The sequence below is a fragment of the Porites lutea genome, chromosome 11, assembly GCF_958299795.1.
Source record: "Porites lutea chromosome 11, jaPorLute2.1, whole genome shotgun sequence".
In the NCBI taxonomy this organism is placed as follows: Eukaryota; Metazoa; Cnidaria; class Anthozoa; order Scleractinia; family Poritidae; genus Porites; species Porites lutea.
In genome coordinates this window covers 22,663,412-22,686,158 of record NC_133211.1, presented here as the reverse complement: position 1 = coordinate 22,686,158, position 22,747 = coordinate 22,663,412, and the positions used below count along the sequence as shown (strand labels likewise).

Below are 22,747 nucleotides of genomic sequence, written 5' to 3'. Positions count from 1 at the left end.
CTGTGTCTATCAAAACAACAAATCTGTACATGCACCACGCTTTTTTGTACATTTCTTTACCGTCACTGCACTACTACGACGTGAAACTGCCTAATTTCACGTTTTGTGGAGGAAGTCAACACAAGACAACCACTCTCTTTTTCATTTCCTGCACTTTGATACAGCCCTTTTAAATTCAACTCGGCGATCCAAGAAAGGAGCCAACATTTGACGAAATGAACGAGATGGGACAAGCGCGAATTTTTACGTCGTCGTTGGTTGTAAAACTCCCTAATACTTACTCAGCATCATGACAACAGATATACATTGAATATTAAGGACATCTAAGCACTCATTTCCGATTCCATCTCCTTGGCTGCCTTTTCGGCGTCAAAATTCAAATAATAATCTTCATACGCCTTTCTTCTTGGCCAAGCGACAAAATACTTGTAACTGAAGCCGAAAGCCATTGCCAGACCCAATGCTCGTATAATTGCATTTCTGAGGTCACGTTGGACAAATCCACGAAGTTGAGGAGGAGCCATACTTTTTGGCACCGTCAATGATCTTCAAATGTCTTTCGTTGAATGTTGCTACCTAAAGAGAAATAAAAGGAAAGTTAGACAGGGGCACCCAACGAGGATATAGTTCAAAACCACTTAACATAGCATTGTTGAACGTATTTTAGTATTTAAACGGTAGATATAGGCATATTTTTATCCCATAAAAACTTTTCATCTGTTCGGATTTCCTAGTTGAAAGTCTAGTGATCCGAAAATTATAGGGATCAGAACTTACCTTTTCGAAAATTTAAGCCAGGAAAAGGCTCCTGAAAATTCTAGGTGGCCTTTTTTAGGGTAAATATCCGTTTAAAATGGGTAATTATACCATTTTGTAGATGTTCGAAAATCCTAGGAGAGGCAGGCAAGCAGGAAATTTTACAACAAATGCTCCGAAAATTCTAGTTCTTCAAATCGTCTTCCGAACAGACATTTTCCCGAAAATTGCCTTTGGGTGCCCCTGGTTAGAATTCAGTGCTTGTCTACTTATTTGACCACCGATCAAAATCAAATACTATACGAATCATTGACCTTGCAGAGTTTAAACTGTCATGATCTGATCGTCAATGTTATTCGTGAGCGCGCAAGATATGACCCGCTCGATTAGATAAAATTTGTAGCAACTGATCTTCTGGAATATTTTGGTAGACAGTATAGTTAATTTTCATTTTTAAATTATAAAGACTATATTCAAATTATTCTGATTGTCATAAGGTCGGCTCACGATTTAGAGTTTCTGGTACGATCGCCCGAAACTTCAACCTTCAGACCCTTTCTCTCAAGTGTCAGGCTTTAAAAGGAAACCCACTGCACTAATTCTTACGGATGAAATGCAAAGATGACGACAACATATTCCACAAATTAAGACGATAAACTGATGTTCAAGTGCCTCCCAATTAAGGCGGCCAATAACATATGAAGAGCTAAATTTTCTTAAGTCCTATTGTTTTTATCGAATGTATGTTCCAATTTTCATGCGATTGCCAGTGGCCAATATCAACTCATCAAAGCGGACTACATTGGGTGACAACTAGAAATCGCGATTAGACGATAAAGCCGTGTGTAAAGTCACGTCCGTAAAAAATGCGAGAAAAAATAAAATAGTTTTGTCTGATCAATTCTTTATTTGCAACTACTTTGTTCCAATAGTTTTAGTACAATTAAGAGCCCAAAAATATAATGTCTTTTGCTTGGTGCAGAGTTTTACATATAGCCCAGTTGCCCAGATATAAAACTGAACATTTACAATGTGGGCTCTTGTTATCGGCTCTTTGAAATTCAGAATAATTTGCTTGACGATCTGCTGAACTGAAAATAGCGGAGGTAAATACAATACTGATACGAGCAAGCTTGGTACTCTGTAGAAGGTGCCTCATCAAGAAGGTAAACCGGAGGAGAAACCGAGAGCCAATACAACAGCCAGAGAAAACGACATTCGTTGAAGTGCATAATCTAATTTTTTCTCTTAAATATATGTTCATATAAAACAGTCAGACTGAAACAAACTTCAGTAAAGTTCTCTTTCCTTGTCTGATTATAAGAAGCCCTACACGGCGAAAAATTTATAGCCATATGTGGACGGCTTGCAAGCAAGACGACGTTGCAGTTACAGGATTCGCACTGTTGGAAAACAGTTACCGTTCGGCCGAGCCCCTGCGATGCTCACTACTTAGAAATTTAGGAAATTTGGGAATGAACAGGAGCCTATCCTGGAATGAATCAAGAAACCTTCATGGCTATTGGATCGAAGCTGTAGTCAGGTGTCTTAAGCAGTTCCTTGTTGTGGGCCTTGGATATTCACGAATCGTTTTCTTCGTGATTGAAATCAGTCGGTTCTTACCCTGATACATTATAAAAGTCCTAGGAATTGAAATAAAGAAACTTTAAACTATAACATACCACACTCTTGATACCAGTAGTTGCTAAAGCACAACTCAGAGAATTTCTTTGGAGCTCAGTCGGATCGAGCGTTAATTATCACTGAAATTGAGCTGTAGCTAAAAGCTGGGTGCTTCCTCTTTCGTTTTTGTTATGCGGAAGAATGATACATGAATTTATGATGGACAGCTGACTTTCTAAGATAAAAATGCAAAAATCTTTCTCATGGTCGCTCGATCAGTGATTTTCTATTGGCTGTCAATAATAAGGGTAAACATGACGATATGTCAGATCATTGACAGAACCTTTTTACACACGCTCAGTCAAAAAACGACTTTTTGGAACTGATATTTGCATTTACGTTTTCCGGTTTCGATCAGATTCTGCTTTTCTCGATCCAGCTTCAAGAAAGAAAGAAAGTTTCTTCTTCTGCTCCCTCTAAACTGACAAAAATGATCCAACGTTGCCTCACGGTAAAAAAAGACAAGTCGAACTAGCTGGTTCAGGTTGTTCAGAAGTTGGATAAGTTCCACTGCATTCTTTAAAAGCTGAGAGGGTCGTAGTACGTGAACTGGTGATCTTCTTGAGAGGATAACTGATAGCTACTGATTCCAGTAGCGAGTATTAAATTCTCATTAAATTGGATGTTTAGACAAGATTTCCTTTACACTCTAGGTAGCCTAAGAATACTGAATTGTTTATTTACTTTAATTTAATAATTAGTCCTTGTAAACGGATTTAAAATATGTGCCCTTTTATTCCTCCGCATTTGTTAGGCTGTATTGTATTAGTTAATACAACTGTATCAGCTTTTTAGCCTCCATGATGATGTTTTGCTTTGTAACCCGGCTGTGCTGTGAAATACGCTATGCTTGGAGCACGAAGACAAGCAAAGAGGGAATTTTATACTCATATCGGTAGAATGACTTTCGTTTCTATCACATATTAGATTACCTAATTCCGCTTAGTGAATAGACCAAAATAATAGCCCCTATTAAAACTTTTAAACTGAATCAACATATTTAAACTGATTGATGAGGCAAGGTGGCTTTGGCCTTTTCGTTTTTGTACTTTCGAGAAACATAGGGGATAAAATCATATGTAGAGTTACGGTCCATTTCTTGCTCAGTCAAGCACTATACGGTTGAACTCTTAAACTGCAAAATCTTTTGTACTATATGCTTGAGTCTCTTTGTATTTATGGCCCGGCGAATTTAAAGAGCAAATGTGCCCCAGAGAGGATCTCGGTTTTGCGGTCGTGTGATACCCATAATGCATTTAATGCTGCAGCAGAAAAAGCCGGTACCGAATATATACATCTGGGTCATTGGGCTCTGGAGTCCACACTATTCAAATCATGGAGACCTTCGAGAGATAAGTGGCCAAAAACAACATTCCGTGGAGGCTATTCACTTAGTTTTGAGGTACGTTCTCAGTGTAGGCTTACATAATGTGATAAATCTAGGTCTAGGGGCAAAGCCTTCGGGTTTTTACATTCAATTTTAGTTTTTTCAGACTCGTCTGTGATCGCGTGACTAGTCAGAGTATATATATCTGAATTGATTTTTAATTTGTAATCGTTTCGTAATGAGTGTTCGTTCATTGGCATGGAGATATTGATTAATTTTATGGCTTTGGTTTTGATTCCTTGGCTAGTACTTCAGTCAGAATATTCCTCTCTCCAAACTCAAAAGCTCGACTACAATCAGTGGCAGGTCTCAGTTCTTTGTAAAGCCGGAGCGCAGCAAGAGAAAACGCGCATAAGAAATGTCATAAAAAAGCCCGTTCCACGTCCGTTCTGCGATGGCAATCCGAGTTTCTCTGAACGTAACATGGACTTTTAGGAGATTATAACTGACTTGGTTCTCAACATGAATCTTAAGCTTATGCGTTTTGAGAGAGCGGGGGACTTGGGAAAATGCCTCTGGGAAGGGAGCTCAAAAGGTTTGCTAGCTGCTTTTTATCTCCTTGCCCACTCTTCTCGAGTCTGTATTGACTATATTGGCTGCCTAAATTTCAATTAAATTTTCCGTCGTCGATAGTACATCACAGTTCGCTAAAAGCAGAGTCTACTTTCCGTTCATTACTTATAATTTATGATTTTAATTCGCTAAGTTCCCCTATTTTCTCCAGCATTTTGTATGAACTCTCACCCCGAAAAATTCTATTGCGTACGGTTCGGACGGAAATTTAGACTCGACCCAGTGTTTTCACGTGCACGATGAGTGCCGGCCTGGTAGAAAAACTTCCTGTTATGTTCTAATGTCACGTGATCGATGTGTTCGTTTCGTCCGCCAAGCAAGATGGCGGTTTGAAATGCCTGAATTATTCGGCATATGACTCTTTATTTTCACCCATGCCAAGCCATTTCTCCGTTTGAGAAGGTCAGATTTCGACAGCAGCATCGATCTTGAACTGATCTTTCAGGAAATGAGCGCGGGAAAAGGCGAAACGAAGAAGAAAAAGGGTTTGACATGGGCTGAAGCGGCCAAACAGGTATTAAAACTTTATATGGCCGCACAAAGAAGTCTATGTCAGCTGAGTGCGAGGTCATGTGTAGTCTCTTTGATGTTATTTTACCCGAATTGAGCTATTTTTTCGTTGCCTTTAGGTATTGGCGAGGTCGGCTGATCCTCTCACACACAAAGATATCCTTAAAGTGATACAGGAAGAAGGTTTGCGCGATTTAAGGTGAGGTGAAGCGAATTTCGAGGCTGTGGTAATCGTAATCTCAAGATGATTGACAGCACATAAGCGTCAATACTTCAGGTTTATGGGTAGAGGTCTCTCACTGATGTAGAAATGATTCCCTTTGCTATATTTGGTCGATTATGCTCGCAAGTTTTTCCATCCGATGCAATTCCAATCAACAATGAAATGCCGTCCAACATGAGGTGTAACAATGTGGACGTCCAAAATCTGAATTTACATGATTTCACTCCCCAATTTAAAAAAAATGTTTATCCGAGAAGCTACCATTTCAATTCTACTCATTACTTGAACTCTCAAACTTACATGTTGCAAATTTTATTTTTATTTTGATTGAGTGGAACTGAAAAACATTCCTACAAGTAGGTTAGGTTTCTTTTAATCGAGGGACATTTTTTTTGAAGGGAGACTGGAGAAGAATTTGTTTTGCCTAGGCTTTTTTCAGAAACAAACAGGAATATTTTTACGGTAAGCACTTGTTTCCATATCTCAAACCGCCCTCTCCCTTTTCACTTACACTTACATGAAATTTCTAAGTTTCTTGACTCAGAGACTTAGTTTGTGCTCAACAAATGTCGTCAAAGTGCAAGTCTCTTCAATTTTAAAGGAAAAAAAAATTTCGAGTTAAGAGCAGGAATCGATCCCGGAGTGCTAAATCAGTTGTCATATGCCGTAACCACTAGACCACCGAGGACTCGCTGCAGGGAGTGGGAGTAATTTAACTACTGTAGCGAAAGCCCTAACCCTAAATAAAAGCTAACCGTTAACCCTAATCAGTATTTTCTGTGCTTAACCCTAATCAGTATGGTCAGTGCTTAACCCTAATCAGTATTTTCAGTGCTTAACCCTAATCGGTATTGTTAGTGCTTAACCCTAATCACTATAGTCGGGGCTCACTCATATATGTATACATATATGCAATAACTTTGTGTAGGCATCACAAGGTATCCAAGGGCGGTTTGAGATATGGAAACTAGCGTTTACCTATTTTTACAGTTTTAGGGTCCTTTCATTTTTTATGGGGTAGGTTGGGGGAGGGGGGGCTGGTGGGGTCCTGTAGAATATGATGACCCCCTCTTCATCAGAAATGGTTTTGGGTGACCCCCATTGTATCCCAAAATACTTGAGATGACCTTCCCCCCCCCCAAAAAAAAAAAAAATATTAAAATTAAATTATGATGGGTGAACTTAAATCAAATAGAAGTTTTGAATGGCCATCAGCAGAGAACAGACATGGTCTAATAGCTAACGTTGCAAAGGGGTCTGTTTTTAACAGTGAGAACCTCAAGAGAAACTTCAGTTTTGAAGCTTCCAAAGCCAGGAAACTTATATACAACTTGCTCTGCGATATGCCTACTGAAAAAGTATACCAAGATTCGAACCAGAATACTTTGACCTTCTATTATAAACTTTTATTAATTAAATTACTCTATAGCATGTTTATAGGTGAAGCACCTGCAACTCTTTTATACTTGACAAATGAACCTTGAACTGCGTACCTCAGAAGGAGTAATACTTTTTAATCGTCACACGTTTTAACACGCAGTTTCTTAAAAACTCTATTGGCTATAGAGGTGTTATTCTCTGGAATGCTGTCTCGACTCATGTTACACACCAGTTTACTGTTTTTTATCGCAAATTGAAGAAGGACTGTTATTTTAAGGAACTTGATTTTTAGCACGTTTTCGGTTCAGTCCCTGCCCAGGCACTAGTCATGAAGATTTTAAATGTTTTTAACTATTTTATGTTTTAAATGCTGTAGTCAATTTACTTACAAGTAACTAATGTAATTTTATTTTAACATTGTATCTTTTTAGAATCTTACTGTATGTTCTTAGAGTTTTTATTGTAGTTGTATTTTTGTAAGTAATGTTATCCCTATTTTTATATAGTTCTATAAATATGTGTGTTTTTTTTTACACCACCCCACGAGCTTTGAGCTTTAAATCCTATTGTGTTTAAATAAAGGATGTATGTATGCCTTCCCCGGGGATTGAAGGACCAGCAAATCACTTTAATACTATGACAGTCTCAAAATATCATTACTTGCTAAACATTACAGCACTAGGCAAACACTATCAAACATTATCAACATACTTATAATACGACACCACCTACACTACTCAAACATCATTGCTACGCTATACAGTAGGTAACACTAAACACTAAGCACTTTACCTTAAGTAACCAAATAAAACTGCTACAGTACAGTACAGACCACGGGCATTGCAGCATTACACGTGTGTTTCATGCTTGGAAATCCGCCATATTGCATGCAAATTCCATGAGAAAAACACTCATGAAACACTCGTGTAAAAATAAACACACAAAGATACACAAGAAAATACACGCAACTGTACGTGGTGATAGCTTAAGTTCTATCAACGGCAAGAGACATTCCATTTTTTTTTATTGTGGAAGGAGGGATTATTTGTTTCACAATGATATGTTTGACTTGGCTTGTTTTTTATTTTAACATTTTAGTGGCGTAGAGTTGCTTTTTTGTGCATGATAAAATAGAGGGTCCGGGGGCATACTTCCCAGGGAAAATTGGAACTTTCTGAACATCAGTTATCAGTCAGTTATCACAGATGCCATCACTGCAAAACTTGAAAGAATTTCTTGGTTGACCCCCCCCCCCCCCCTTAACACCCAATATTTTTTTGCCTGGTCCCCCCTCTAAAGTCATATTTTTTGGCATGCCCCCACTCAAATCCCACCAGCCCACCCTACCTGTTGAAAAATGAATGACCGGTCCCTTGGGATTAAAATTGTGGTTGCTAATGTTGTTTCCGAATTTTGACATCTTTTCCTGCTACTGTTCTTTCTTGACATTTCCTTTTTGGCTTCATGGATTCTGGTTGGCTGAATGCTTAAAAATTTAAATCTCCCAACTAGGTCTCTTAGCTAGATATTTCAATCAGACAGTAGATCCTCATTTAATCCTCAGCTGCAGTATGACCGACAAAAATCAAAAGCTTTTCTGCTAGTTATGGAAATCCAGTTGGGCCAATAGGGAGTTCAAGATACCACAACTGTGACGGCAGCAAAAAATGGAATTTGCCTTCTTTCAATCTCTATCGCGATTATTCCAGCAAACTCTCCCGGAGTGGAATTCTTAAGAACCATATTGAACTTCAGAAAGAGAAAGAATGATTGATTTACATCCTCTGTAAAATGTGAAATTAGGCATTTTCATGTCATGATTGTGTAGTGACAGCAACGTAAAATGTGTGATGCTGGTGCAGAATTGTTGTTTTCCCCATTTAACCAATTGCTGTTTTGACTTTCTCATTGCCATTTCTGATGTGTCATCTTAAACTCCTTGATTAAAATAGTAATGTTTTCCTGTTGCAAGGGAACACTTTAACCACTGGTGTTAGATTTCCCTCAAAATACACATTTAATCAAAAATGGGTTTTACCAAACAGAATTTTGTCTGTTACAGGAATTGTTTTTCAAGATATTCAGATGTAAACTCCAGTTTTGGAGTTTTCATTCAGTTACAGCTGTATTGTGAAATATCCAGACCCAAAAATCCCAATTCAGATTTAATTTCTTAAAAAGGTACCATGAGAGTCTAAATAAATGCAAGAAGAAGCTCAAATGATTTTTTCTTGAAAAATATATTAAAACAGTACCACAGTACATGCATTCTTTCAAGGTAATCTGCCCTGCAATGTAATTGTCTTTAAAAACAAAGCACTTAATGTCTTGTTTGTTGTTTAGGGTACTTTTTTTTAAGGGTGAGCTATTTAGTCTTATTATAATTTTTTTTACAAGGCATGGATGTTGGGTAATTTTCTTAGCAGTTGATGTTTTGTATTGTAAATTACATTCCTGTTGGCAAATTTCAAAATTGATTGGTACTTTTTCCAATTTCACAGTTAGCAATCACCAAACATGTAGTGAAGAACAAAAAAGACAGTCAAATCTAAAAAAAATCTGACAAGAGTCTAAAAATCATTCTGATTATTATTTTTTAGTCGCGGAACTGCTCCACTAGCATGCTTAAATGCTATGCTCCATCACCATTCCCGTGGCCCTAATGACTTGTTCATAAAGGTGGAAGGCCGGATGAGCTGTTACAAACTCAATGTATGTAAACTAATTTCTGTTTGTTTTAATTAATCTATGTTTGTATTTTGGCGTTTTGATAAAGGAACACTTCAGTCCTAGTTCACCTTATAACCGCATAGTGGTGTAGGGGTCTGATCTAGTGGTTAGCTCATTGGGCTTCTGTTCAAGTCTTGTCACTGCGTCATTTCCTTACAAAAGAACTTGGCTCTGTTCTGTCTCAATCTTCAACCAGGTGTGTCTAAATAAAGGGTTCACACAGTCTTGAAAACTTCTTGAATTTTAAGAGAATTCTTTGAAAAGTTCTTGAATTCCAGTAATTTTTTTCTTGAAAAGTCCTTTGAATTTTTTTTTAACTTTGAATGTCATGGCTTGGAAAGTGTTTTTCAATGCTATTTGGTTGTCCAAGACAGAATATAAATCATAGCTCAGAGAAGTTAAAGGTGGTTTACACAAAGCGTTTTGTGTTTTGTGCAATAATTAACTATCAATTTAAGACAAGTGAACTGTGTATTATAGAGACGTTGGTGGAGCAAACAGTTCAAGCCTTGAAGTCCTGTTAGAATAGATTTGGAATGTGCATTTTTTTACTTCTGTGAAACTGCATTCCTGGTACAGCTGTAGGTGGTCCTTTAAAATTGAATGTGGTCCTTGAAAAGTTTAAAAATGGTTACAATTTTTTGTATGAACCCTGAAATAGAGGATAAGCTCTGGTTTTCTTGGCCTCATTGACTTGAAGTGTGCCTTTGCCTCTTTGAAGATACAAATTCTCCATACTGATTGCTATACATTTCCTTAAAAAATTGGTTAAGAGAATTTGATTAGAGATCAAAGCATTTTTTATTTTTCCAGCCAACTAATGTCAGCTGGTAGCCATACCCTGATCAATGAGTGAATAACAATATTTAATATATATATATATGGCACACTTTCACGTTCATATATTATTTTGTTACATTACAGTGTAGTACATCTAATTTTATTTAGTTGCTACTGAATCTTAACCTCTTGTGGTAAAATCTTATTTCATAGCCAAACAGAGTTGAAACCTCAGGAGACAATTCTGGTAACTGTAAGTAAACATTCCTTACCACCTTTAAGCAGCATTGCAAAAGAGAGAGCATGTTCTTGCGGGGCTAGACCTACAGATATCTTGGTGAAGATACCGTAAAATTCCAAAAATAAGCTTTGGGGCTTATATTTTTCAAAGGCCCTTTTTGACGGGCTTATTTTTGGAGGGGCTTATCTACGAAGGGAAATTTGCGTTTCAAAATTGATTGGGCTAGCCTTATAGTTAGAAGTAAATTTACCATTTTGCTTTGTTTTACTTTGTATTTGAGGGCAATTTTCCAAGGACAAGCCCCCAGGGGACTTATATTTGGAGCGCAATTTAACGGAGGGTTTTTTGTGTTACCGGTTTGGGGGGGCTTATATTTGGAGGGGCTTATACATGGAGGGGCTTATTTTTGGAATTTTTTAGTCGTTCACTTTCAGTCAACTATGAAAAAATAAGCTTATACTTATCTGAATATTATTCAGTCAGTTTACAGCCAGGGAATTTTTTGGTTTTGTAAGTGGTAAATGATACAGTGTACAGTCTTCAGTGATTTTTGTGGGAGTTTTCTTCGGATAATAATTTTGTTTTATTCCAATTTTACCTTGATCAGTAATTAACCATAATTCCTCGAGCCTGAATAGGCTCTGAGTCAATAGCCCATGAGGCCGAAGGCCGAATGGGCTATTGACTGAGACGCCATGAGGGCGACAGGAATAATGATTATTCCTAATATTATTACTAAAACAATTATTGTTTTAGTAAATCCAACAAGTTGGTCAAAAATATGGAGACAAAACAACTTTAGCTGGCAAAACGTGATTCAGCCACCATTGTTTTGGTTTTCAAAGCTGGCGCTTTTCGCTACTAGTGGGCTGTAACATATAGCCTAGTAGTAGCTTAACCAATCAGAATGCAGCATTGATAATAGACCACTAGTTGGATTTTAATAATAATTATTATTTTATTCCTTGGCAGCCCAAGACTCTGACTCAGACTCAATGGATATGCCTGATGACTCAGATTTCAACCATTTTCTTGACAAGGACAGTTTGAATGGCCTTAGTAATGGGAAAGTGAAGATACCCATGGGAACAAACAGTGTTTTGATGCCACAGCTGAAACCTCCCCCGCCCAATCCTTCTCCAAGGGATCCCAAGTCAAAGCCATCGCTCACCAAGGACGGAAGACTACAGAAGAAGCGTGGCCCCAAAGGGCCTCGCAGTTCAACAGCAACTAAAAGACCCAGGTTGACGAGTACAAGACCTGTCCCAAAAATGGTTTTGAAAAATCTGAAAGTGGGAACTGATGAGAGTAATGCTGGATCAAGCGCCAAGAATGGCAATGGGAAGGTGAGTTGATGCAACATTGTACTTTCCATGAAATTCTGTTGCTACATGTAACTAGCATTATTGTCAAATCACTGGCAGTAATGGGAAGGAAGGAAAATTAATGTGCAAGATAACTGAAGAACAGGACATACGTGTAAAATTGTACCTACTATTAGAGGCACCAATTTCCCACACTGGCACCCAAATTCTGAAAAATTAGTCACCAAAATGGTGGCTAGAATTTATCACCAAATCTTGTTTGTGAACCTTGTGATTGAAAAGTGTTTGAAAAGAAATCTGTCGTAGTGATCGAGTGAAAATCTGACATCTTTTTTTATTGCAGAAATTCAGCACACTTTCCAAATATGTCACAAAGAAAATGTGTTCCTGAATGCCAGCTTAGATTTCATGTACTACCCATACATTGTGCATACTCCACAGGGCTTGCAGGGTGCAAAGAAAGTCAGTTTTTCTGTAGCTAGCACCCACTAGCGCACGAGTCACTTTAACTAGCCCGATGATGAGCAGGATTGATAACAGTTCTTCTGTTATTTGCATTCCATAAAAATCTTCACTTGCCAGGCAGGCAAGTTAAAAACAGAATTCACTTGCCTGATAGCAAAATCAACAAGCCTGGGTTATTGGACACGACTTTCTTTGCACGCTGCCTTGCAATGTCCCTTTACGATGTAGTTCTCTTTTTTTCGACAGATTGATTGTTTATTTGCAAGCTAGTTGACTAGAATCATATGGGCTGAATTTAATGCCTATAGGGGAAATCTATAATATTGTCCTCACTGTGATGTTTGAAACCACGTTCTCAAACTCATTAATAATTCATTAAGAAAATACAAAGGAAATTAATGTTTAATGAGTGTTTGGAAATCGGATGAAACACTGCTTAGTATTTGCATCCTTAATTTCTCCTTCAAAAATGATTTTGTTTGAGAAGAAATATCAAACATTCGACACAGTGTTTCGCGGAGTATTTTTGACGAACTTCGAGGTGTTTCATCTGGTGATGAAACACTGCATCTCATGTTTGATATATTACCTCAAGACCATATTCCACCCTCCCCTTCACTTGTGACCTTCATTGATTGAGTTGAGACTTTTACTAATCTTACTGAAAGATATAGCCTATAATACTCATAACTTTCCCTTATTGATTAATTTATTTATTTTCTAACAGGTTAAGCCTTCATCTGTGCTCATTCCACCATCATCCCAACTCATAAACCCATCTAGAGCATCAGTAACAGCTAACTCCATAGCTAGTCACAGCTTCCAGAATCTTCCAGGGACGGCTGATGACATGGATGGCAGAGAAACGCTGGAAAAATTTTCTGACCTTTGGACAAATTCAAAGGTAAAGTTTTCACATTAAATGTTGTAAAATGCTGCTTCATTCAGTCTAATCAAAATTTTATTCATTCCAAACTTGACAGCAATGCTTGGTTTGTTGTGATGGAAATAACTGATTAATTATTATGCTAATATCATGGGTGACGAAGTACTCCTTAATTTTGGCGCGAAATTTCAGCGCTAATTTGTAATTTCACATGTGAAATTACAAAATTGCCACGGCAACCTTCCGTACGTCTCAGTGTCAAGATGGCGACGAAGTTTTAAAATGCCGTGAATGAAGATGTCAGGGCACAAAAAGACACATTAGAAAACCTGAACACACAAGAGAACATCAAGAAGGATTCTTACAGGTATTTTGCCGAAATAGTCTGAAAAATTCTGAACTTTATAAGCCAAATTTAAGGTCTAAACATTTGAGGGGAGAGTGGAGTTCTCAATCAATACGATCCAGGATAAACATGTCAAAAATCCAAGATTGCTAACGTAATTCGTCACCCATGATATTAATAGGTAATCAAATGGTATACTCATAAAATTAGGGAATAATTTCACTTGCGTTTTGTCCAAATCCTAATAATTTCCCGAGCGTTTTACACATACTCATTTTAGTTTTTATTTTCTTTTAACATTTACGTGTTGTCACACGCTTTTGATCATATTTGCATGGAAAAGGCGAGTTGTAAATTTTTAATTATTATTATTTTTATTATTAAAATGTTTTATGGTTTTCCTTTTTAGCCAAGAAGGTACAAGAAAATGAGTGTTGGTAAGTTTTCAATAAATTGTTTTGAATGCCAAAAGTAACAAGACAGCAATTATTTGTTTTAGGTGAAATTACAACTTAGACACAAGAATAATATTGACTTGTAGCTGTCACATCCAACTAACCATTTAGCTGATCTGAATTGCTTCTGAAAGGAAACAAATCAAAATATCATAATAATTATTAATGAAAAGGATACAGTATTGTAGAAAATTTTAATGGAAAATGTGTATTTGTACATGTACACATGTATTGCGTATCATTGACTGATTGTACAAGTTTGTAATTTGGCAATCATGGACCTTTTAATTTTGTCTAAAAATAATATTACTGTTGTCAATCTTTCTTAGCTGCTCAACTGAAGAAAACCAAGGAGGGAAGAATAGATATCTCAACTCCGGATTCCATTCTGACGAGTATTCCCTTGAGAGTAAGTATAGTCAACTCTGCAAGAGTATAACGCAAAACTTCCCCCACTGTCACATTTCTTTTTGTAAACTGTTTTTTTGTAGGTTTATGCATTCTTTGTGTGAAAATGAAACCTTTCCTATGAACATAAGAAAGCGTATTGCATCATAACAAAAGAAATAATTTTTGCTTCCCGTCTTACCTGGATCATTACTTAATAATGCCATTAGGATGCTCAAGGCCAGACTGCATGTGCTGCCAAAGTGTGCACAAGGTAGTTCTTACTACTCATAGCACATACTTCTATGATGCAGTCTAACTAGCAGTTGTTGAATACTTTTCTTTTTTCAGTCACTTATAAACCAGCGTACATTCAACATGCTTCCAGCTCTCTATCAATATCAGTTAGTGAAGCTACTGCCAAGAGTGGACAAGTCAGTAGGCAGTGATGGTGGCCTCAGGTATGTCAGAAGGGGTTGTTCCTGCCAGTAATTTCTGTTGTGCAGAATTTACTGTCAAACTTAGAAAACCGTGAACACTTGAATTACATGTATGGCAGAAATGTTATCAGATTGTGTAGTAACCTGCCACCATCACGTTCAGGTCCTGGTTGTTCAAACATTGGATAGCGCTATCCAATGAATAAATCACTATCCAGCAGATAACACACATGTTTCCTGTAATATTTACCCGATGGATAGTGATTTATCCAGTGGATAGCGCTATCCTGCTTTTGAACAACCTGGGCCTAGACATGCATCCAAATTTCAGAACCACAAACTTATTACCATAGCTGCTTGCAGTTTACATGTAGTTTTCTTGGGCCTTATTGGTTTTTTCCTCACAACCATATACATTTCATGGAAAACTGAATCACAGATTATAGCTGCTTCCAAGAACACCAACAAAGTTTCCCTGCAAAAACAGCCGTTTCTCCTTGATGCTTGGGACTTTTCGCTAAGAGAGACGTCTGTGCGACTGCCTCACAAACAGAAATTCTATAGTGGTTATATAAAATCTCTCCGGAATCTGGTCAGAAGCTCTGTTTGGTCGACGTAGTAGTTACTTTGTTTTAGCTATTGTTTACGAATGACAGACAAAAGACAAAAAAAAATTATTATCTATTACAAAACACTGAATATTCGTGGAATATATTCTTCTCTAGAAGAAGCATTTGAGTTTTGCTGGAGCTTGTTTGCAGATGAACACAAAGCTTTACCAAAGTTGACCAGGAGAAACATAAAATGAAATAAATTTGTATTTAAAACCCCATGACTACCGGATTAATTATGTAAACATAGATTTACATCATCAGTATGGAATTTCTGTTGCTGAGACGCAGATGTCTCTCCTGGCAAACAACCCAGGTGGCGAGGTAGAAGGAGAAACAGCTGTTTTTTTGCAGGCTATAACAAAGTTCCTCTCAAAGGAAATTGATGGTGCTCCTGCAAGTCCAAGTGGCACTGTAGTGTACATCATGTAAACACATGTGATCAATGGAAACACCTCTGTTGTCTTCGGCAATTAGATACAATTCCAGTGTTTTACACTAAGTATTCAGTCTCTTAATTCATACTTTTATCTTCTGTTGTAATTAGATGGTCTCTCTGAGATAGACATTTGCGGGGGATGGGGGGAGGTACTCACTGAAGCTTTATACAATTTGCCTTTTTACATACTATAATTGTAACAAGCATTTTATTGTTATGGAACACCAATATGGCCACCGTGATGTCATGTGAAAACCCTCTATATTTAACTCAAGGTTTCCTTGTCACTTTCCCATTTATAGCCCTTTTTTGGTCTTTTCAGAGACTGAAATGACAGATTTCCCTGCCCTTCAACTAATGAAGTCCCTACCCTTTCAAATACCTGAAACTTGATAAGGTTGCTCTTTCGGGCAGAGCCTCCCTGTATAGGCCATTATAGGAAGTTCCCCCTTGGATACCAGTCGCAGTGGTGTCTGTCTTAAGAAGTGGCTATTTATAATAGTGTGTTGTTTTTTCTTTTGGCAGACCATCACATTCTGCTTTCACAAATGAGTTCTTTGCTAGTGCGTGTCATTCATGGAGAGATCGTCTTCAAGATGGTGAGTATTGTCATTGCTTCAAGCTCAAGTTTTTTCAAACTTGCCATTTGGCAAGGTAAAATTATCATAAAATGGTCGTAACACATGATGATGTTGGTCTTGTTTGTAGGGTTCAAAATAATCAAAAGAGCTTTCCAACTTTTGCAGTCTCAAAGCAGGATTAATACCCCCAACAACCACAGTGGAAGAAGTGGATTGTGTAGTTCCAGAAAATATCCATACCCCCCCCCCCCCCCCAAAGGAGGGCACTTTTGCTTTAGACCCCCACCCCCTCGGAATTTCAATTCCTTGGGGTGCTTGTCATACCCTGCTACTCTGTGGAATTTCCATGATTTTCCAACTTGATTGGGAACCCCCTGGAGAGAATATTTCCGTCAAAAATGCTGTTGCACTATACCATTATGTGAAATGTAATTGTTTCTGATATAAAGTAAGAAAAAATTTTCTTATTCATGTTGATACGTGGTCTAGTAAACTCAATTTTGCCTTGTAGAGTTCTTTCTTAGCTAATAATTTACGGTGAGCCACTGCCGAAGAGCAATAACTCGCCAATCTTACTTGCAGCCCCCGGAAAGAAAGACCTCAAAAAGCCACCCCCAGCCCCTCGGAAATTTGCTCCTTTTGGACCCCCCTCCCCTCAGAATTTCTGTTGCCCTCAGTGGGGAGGGTATAGATATTTCCTGGAACTACACGTCATTAAGAAATTGGGGTGTAAATATTTCAGTAGCAGCAATGAGGGATTTGAAAAGAGGCGCTCTGCAGTAGTGGGCAAAAGAGAGAACGGGCGCGCGCGAGGGAGACACGCGAGGGCTTTAACCTTTAGAAACAGGCTGTTTCCTCTTCCTTTTCACTTTTCTTTTCCACTCTTTTATCGGTGCCATGGTTTGCGTGACCTACTTACTGCTTGAGGGCTGGAATTCCAAGATTTGTCTATCTAGGAGCTGGCCGTTAATAAAACAAGAAAACTGGGTCGAGTTAACCTTCGCAAAGACTTCTGGGACTGTTACAAGGGCCGAGGCAAAAAGAAAGATCGGCCAATAGCTGACCGGCATGCCCCCAATAACGATCCCAGAAACACTTGCGGCACGCATTTTGGCTCCAGTTTCCGTCTTGTTTTTAAAGTGGCGAATGGAAGTTCCTGGATATCTGAGGCGCCTATTCCCTCTTTTTATGCTTAACGCCTCAGTGTTTTAGCTCCTCAGATTGTTTGCTAAGCATTATCTTTAAATGTTAAAGCAGTCGTAAGAACTTACTCATGAATTGACCTTTCCAGGAGACTTCATGACTGATATGCAACTAAAGATGAGACAAGAAGAAGAAAGATTAGCTAAGTTGGATCCCTGGAAGGTGAGATTTTGGTGCCTTGACAATTAAGTAATTTTACATTAAAGGTGAGAGATCGCTGGGTTCTTTAGTCCAATCCCGTGATCTGTTTCTAGTGACACGCGGAAAAGGTAAAAGACCTGTTTAAGCCAGTGGACCTGAAAAGAATGGAACTTTTCTAATAACCTGATTGTTTCCTCGTTTGTTGCAGGCCAAGTTTTTTGAACCTGTCTGGGGCAAGAGGTTAGTAATTTAGTGATAATTTTGGTATCCATGCATTGCAAGTTAGAACGGCTGCTTAAATGAATGTACATTGTGTACAGTGGAAGCTCTCATGGGCGGACACTCTCGGTACTCGAAAAAGGTGTCCATAACTGGAGCTTACCGCTTATGGGAATGTAAAAATACAGAGTTTGTATGGGAGGTAAGAAAAGCGGGGTTTTGTGATGGCGGTCGTAAGTAGAGCTGTCCGCTTACAAGAGTGACTGTTAGGAGAGCTTCCACTTCATTTTTAGCCGATTGGTGCAGCACCGTGGTATGTCATAACCACGAAACCAACTAAGCGCTAACGCTTTAGGCTATAGCTGTTCATCTTGGACCTACGATTAGCCACTTAAGAAATGAGAGGAAATTGGGTCGAGTTAAAGGAACTGTGTCACAAATGTTATCATAATTCAATTCGTAGAAACTGCCACCAAAGTGAGTGAAACAAAAATAATGGCTTGAAACGTTAAAAGGTGTTCATAACACAACAAATACAAAAGTAGGCACGGATGGATAAAAACGGATTGAAATTGTCGGTCTTTGAAAACTTGCTAGCCTAACGGCTTGTCAAAGTTCATTTTTGTTGTTTGTACCGTTTGATATTATGCTAGAGAGGCATATTTGAAGGACAAGAAGCTGTGATTTTGTCGTTCACTAGTAATTTCTTCGTTAACGTGAAGTTCCTCGGCTGATACGGAAGCGTAATTGGCAATATTAACAAACTGAACCAGACAGCCGTGATAGACCCCTTAAAGTTTCACAAAGACTTTGGGACTGTTACTGGGGACAGGGAAAAAAATTGTCCAACACCGGACCGGCGCGTCGGCAGTAACGATCCCAGAAGTCTTTGCGCTAAGTAAACTGGGCCCAGTTTTCCTCTTGTTCCTTAAGAGATGGATAGTTCACTGCCGTTGTGCATACTAAGCCGCTTACCCAAACATTGTTGGAACGGGTTTCTTTTTCTAACGAAATTATTTTTTATTGCCACTGGTCGGTTGAACATCTGAGTAATCTGTTGATCACTCCCCTCTTACTCCTCTCCCTTCCCCTCCCCTCCCCTCCCCACAGAAATGTATCTTTTAATTTATTTCAAGAAATTTCAATTTCAGAAAACTTTCGGATACCGAAGAATCTTCGCAAGACCTTGCCCATGCTTATTTCACTGAACCACTGTCCCCAGCACCTGCTGTTCCGAGTCATAAGGATCCTAATGTTGGCAGGTCGCAGCTCAATCCTCCAAAATCAGCCAGGATATCAAGCGCCATGATACAACCTCTAACCGTCCCAGTTAAGAAACTTCCTCCTCACTGTCTTCCCAAACAAAGGGTGTCTGAGTCTCGGAGATCAGAGGCGGCGAAGCAGCTTAGAGCGAACGCAAAAGCTGGGCCGTCACGACCAAGGTCCATACCCATCTATCGGATGGTCACCGTCGCTGTTGCTAACGAAGCTCTTAAAGCCGTAAGGACTTGTGCGCCAGACAATATGCTCACTACTAGTACGGTATACTCAAGAAAAAGGACGATTAAGACTCCTTGTAGCGAGACTGCTTCTGATGGCTCTTCCATGGAGCCATCGGCAACTTCATTATCTAACGCGTCTGTATTTACACATGAGGCAGTAGATCTGCCGAAACCTGCAACACTTATAAAACAGAGACCACCATCGCGGGCTGCAATGCGCAGTCAAGCGGCCAGTAAAGAGAACTCGACACGCCGTGGTTCTGCCACGGCTGGTGTCTCAAAAGGCTTTTCAGTCAACTCTGTCACTTCCAAAGCCTTCAGCAGATCGATGTTACTGAAGAACTGTTCGTGTCGGCTGAAAGCCATGGAAATCTGCAGAAAATGTGGTGCTTTCTGTCACGATGACTGTATCACTGCCGCACAGCTTTGCAATGCGTGTGTCAACTAGCTGTCGGTCCGAAATCAAGAGAACAGTGTTTGGTCAAACGCTGGTTAAGTGATGACCAAGTACTCTTGCTTATTTTTGAAATGCTACTTTAACACTAAAAGAAATGTTTACTTGAATGAAGACAGCAAAACTTGAGGAGTTTTCTGTTTTTGGAATATGAACTATTTCTGAAAACAGGGCGTTAAAGTAAAAGGTAAAATTAAGTTAACTTAGAATACGGAAATTCGTTCGCTTTGCGGTAGGGGTCTCTAAAAATAAAGTCTTCTCGCCCGAACTTGCGTCACCTTTTCTTAATTTGAAGTTGTTGCCCTAAACAGATACCCAGGCATACCCTTTCTAATTTTATTCCTTTTTTCACGTTTTAAGAATGACAAATACACATGCATATCCTTGTCTTAACTGCCTTCAAGGCTTAAAGCCTAAGCGTAAATTTCGAATGATGCTTTCTGGGGGATGGGCAATCTGAGCGGTTTCCGTTAATCACCTTGACTGAACTTTTTTTATGGGCAGAATATGTCACTTGGATTTCTCTGACGAAACGTCACGCTTTGAAAATCTTTTACGGTGGTAGATTGACTTTGTCGACTTAGTTGATAAAACCATAACAGAATTAAAATGACAAGCCAGGAGGTTTCTAAGGTGGGCCTAAAGAAAAGCTACAAGTTATTGTCACAAAGCATGTCTGGCGCATTCCGTTTTATGACTAGTCTATTCTGGTGTCTGAAATATTGGGAGGTAGCTTAAAGGAGGTGTGTCACGAAATTTTTCAAACTTCAAACAAGGAGAACTGACACCCAATAAGGTGAAACGTAATAATAACTACTCACAGCAAGAGAAGAAGTTATCAATAACTGAGCGAGTACAGAGTAAGGCACAGGGTGTCCAAACTCGAGGAAGAATAAACGGGATTGCAATTGGGTTTTTTCAAAGTTTGTTAATTTTTCTGTTTGTAACGTTTGATATAACGGTGGGGAGACATTTGTTTAATTAAAACTCGGATTTTGCCAGTAAAAGTGAAAAACGGACGAAATAATCCAGATAGCCGTGACGCAGCCCCTTTAAACAAACAAAAATGTTTCAGATATCATGTTTTGAATCATCATTTCGCCCTCATTCTCAAGCAACACGTGTCACAACAGTTTGGCCTGGGAATGAGTTTCGAATTGATGCGCAAACTTACAAGATTGTGTTTCATGTTCCAAACATTTGCTTATTTTACAGTTGTTAGTCCACATGAAGCAAAGAACAAACGTGAATAATTATGTGAATTAGAGTATTGTAAATACCACCACAAATACCACATATGACCAAAGATGTAAGATTAAAAACAGTCTGAGAATTTTTGTACTTTGTCTGATTGTAATGTTAGTCAATGAGCTTTAACCCAGTGTTAGTCGTGTAGCACCAGGGATGTTGTTGGCATCCATCTGTCTCGGGAGAATGGAATCAGCACCAAGGTTTAGTCAGTGGTTGAGTTGCAGAGCCTGCTGTGGCTGTACAGTCCGATTCTGGATCGGCAGGCTTTGTTGCAGTTATTGCAGATGAATTCTGTGCGTGGCTCTGTGGGTACTGATGCTGCCCTCAGCCGTCTGCGCTCTCTCATCCCAATGCTCCTTTCTTCTCTCCTTACACGCCTGAGTGCCTTGACCGAAGGTCTCCAGTGACCGGTCTGCAGCGACAGCTTCCCAACCTGCAGGGTTGACATTTCCTGCTTTAAGATCTCGTTTACAAACATCTTTGAAATGAAAGGTAGGGCTTCCTGCAGTTCGAGTTCCAGTGGCAAGCTCGCCGTGGAGTATGCCCTTTAGAATCCTTCCGTCCTCCATGCGGCTGGCATGGCCAAGCCACCGCGGCCGTCTCTGACTGAGCAAGGCGAACACACTAGGTACTCCCGCCTGTGCTAGGACATCTTTCTTTGGAACAAGGTCTTGCCAGGTGATGCCAATATCCTTCTGAGGCGGCGCAGGTGGAAGGTGTTGAGTCTGCACTCTTGGCTGGAGTTGAGGGTCTAGATCTCGCTGCCGTAACGTGCTGAGCACCTAGACCCGGTACACCTTCATCTTGGTGTTGATGGTCAACATGGTGTTGTCCCAGACCCTCTTTCCCAGATGTGCCAATGCTTCTGCTGCTTTGCCAATCCGTTTTTCAGTTCTGTGTCTAGCGAGAGGTTGATGGAAATAGTGGAGCCTAGGTAAGTGAAGTCCTCCACCACTTCGAGAGTGTAGTCGCCAGTGGAGATACTTGGTGTGCTGCTGACGTCTTGGCCAAGGATGTTGGTCTTCTTGAGACTTATGGTGAGACCAAACACGCTACAAGCGTGTGCGAAGGAACTGATGAGTCGCTGTAAGGCACTCTCAGTGTGTCCCTTAGCAGTACTTTCCGAACCTTGGTCTTTGCTCGGAGACGTGCAAGGTTGAAGAGGTTTCCATCACTTCTAGTGTGAAGGTACACACCATCTTCTGACTGGCTGAGGGCGTAAGACAGCAGTAGGGAGAAAAAGATGCCGAAGAGTGTGGGAGCGAGTACGTAGTCAAGCCGTCGTGCTGGACGGTTCCTTGCATGTCTTCATGGAAAGACGTGATCATCTTTAGGAGCTTGAGTGGCATCCAATTCTCTCCAGGAGAGTGAACAGACCCTGCTGACTAGGTCAAAGGCCTTGGTTAGGTCGATAAGGGCAAATGCAGGTGTTTCCTCTGCTCACCACACTTTTCCTGAAGCTGCCTCAGTGAAAAAATCATGTCAATTGTTGACCTTCCAGCTCTGAAACCACACAGTGCCTAAGGATACAACCTTTCTGCTAGCGTCTGCAATCTGTTCAACACTAAACTGGTAAAGGCCTTCCCAATGATGCTGAGGAGGGACATTTCAGGGTACTTATTACAGTCGCTGCAGTCTCCCTTGTTCTGGTAGAGCGTGATGATGTTGGAGTCGCGCATATCCTGGGCACTGTTCCTTCCTCCTAGCACTGTAGCAAGAGCTCATGTAGATGATGAAGTAGAGCGGTATTCATTCCAGCCTTGATGGCCTCTGACGGGA

At 39.6% G+C, this 22,747-nt stretch overlaps 1 protein-coding gene across 1 annotated transcript; it reads left to right on the top strand.

The window, feature by feature from the left end:
• Positions 1 to 4,698: 4,698 nt before the first annotated feature.
• On the top strand, positions 4,699 to 21,058 carry LOC140951616 (polycomb group protein ASXL1-like). The gene is made up of 13 exons (XM_073400905.1): positions 4,699 to 4,913; positions 5,029 to 5,108; positions 9,113 to 9,224; positions 10,236 to 10,275; positions 11,236 to 11,609; positions 12,781 to 12,957; positions 13,695 to 13,722; positions 14,070 to 14,149; positions 14,479 to 14,588; positions 16,143 to 16,216; positions 17,490 to 17,563; positions 17,751 to 17,782; positions 18,913 to 21,058. The coding sequence occupies exons 1-13, from the start codon at positions 4,848 to 4,850 to the stop codon at positions 19,709 to 19,711; spliced, it is 2,046 nt and encodes a 681-aa protein (XP_073257006.1). The 5' UTR covers positions 4,699 to 4,847; the 3' UTR covers positions 19,712 to 21,058.
• The last annotated feature ends 1,689 nt before the right edge of the window (positions 21,059 to 22,747 follow it).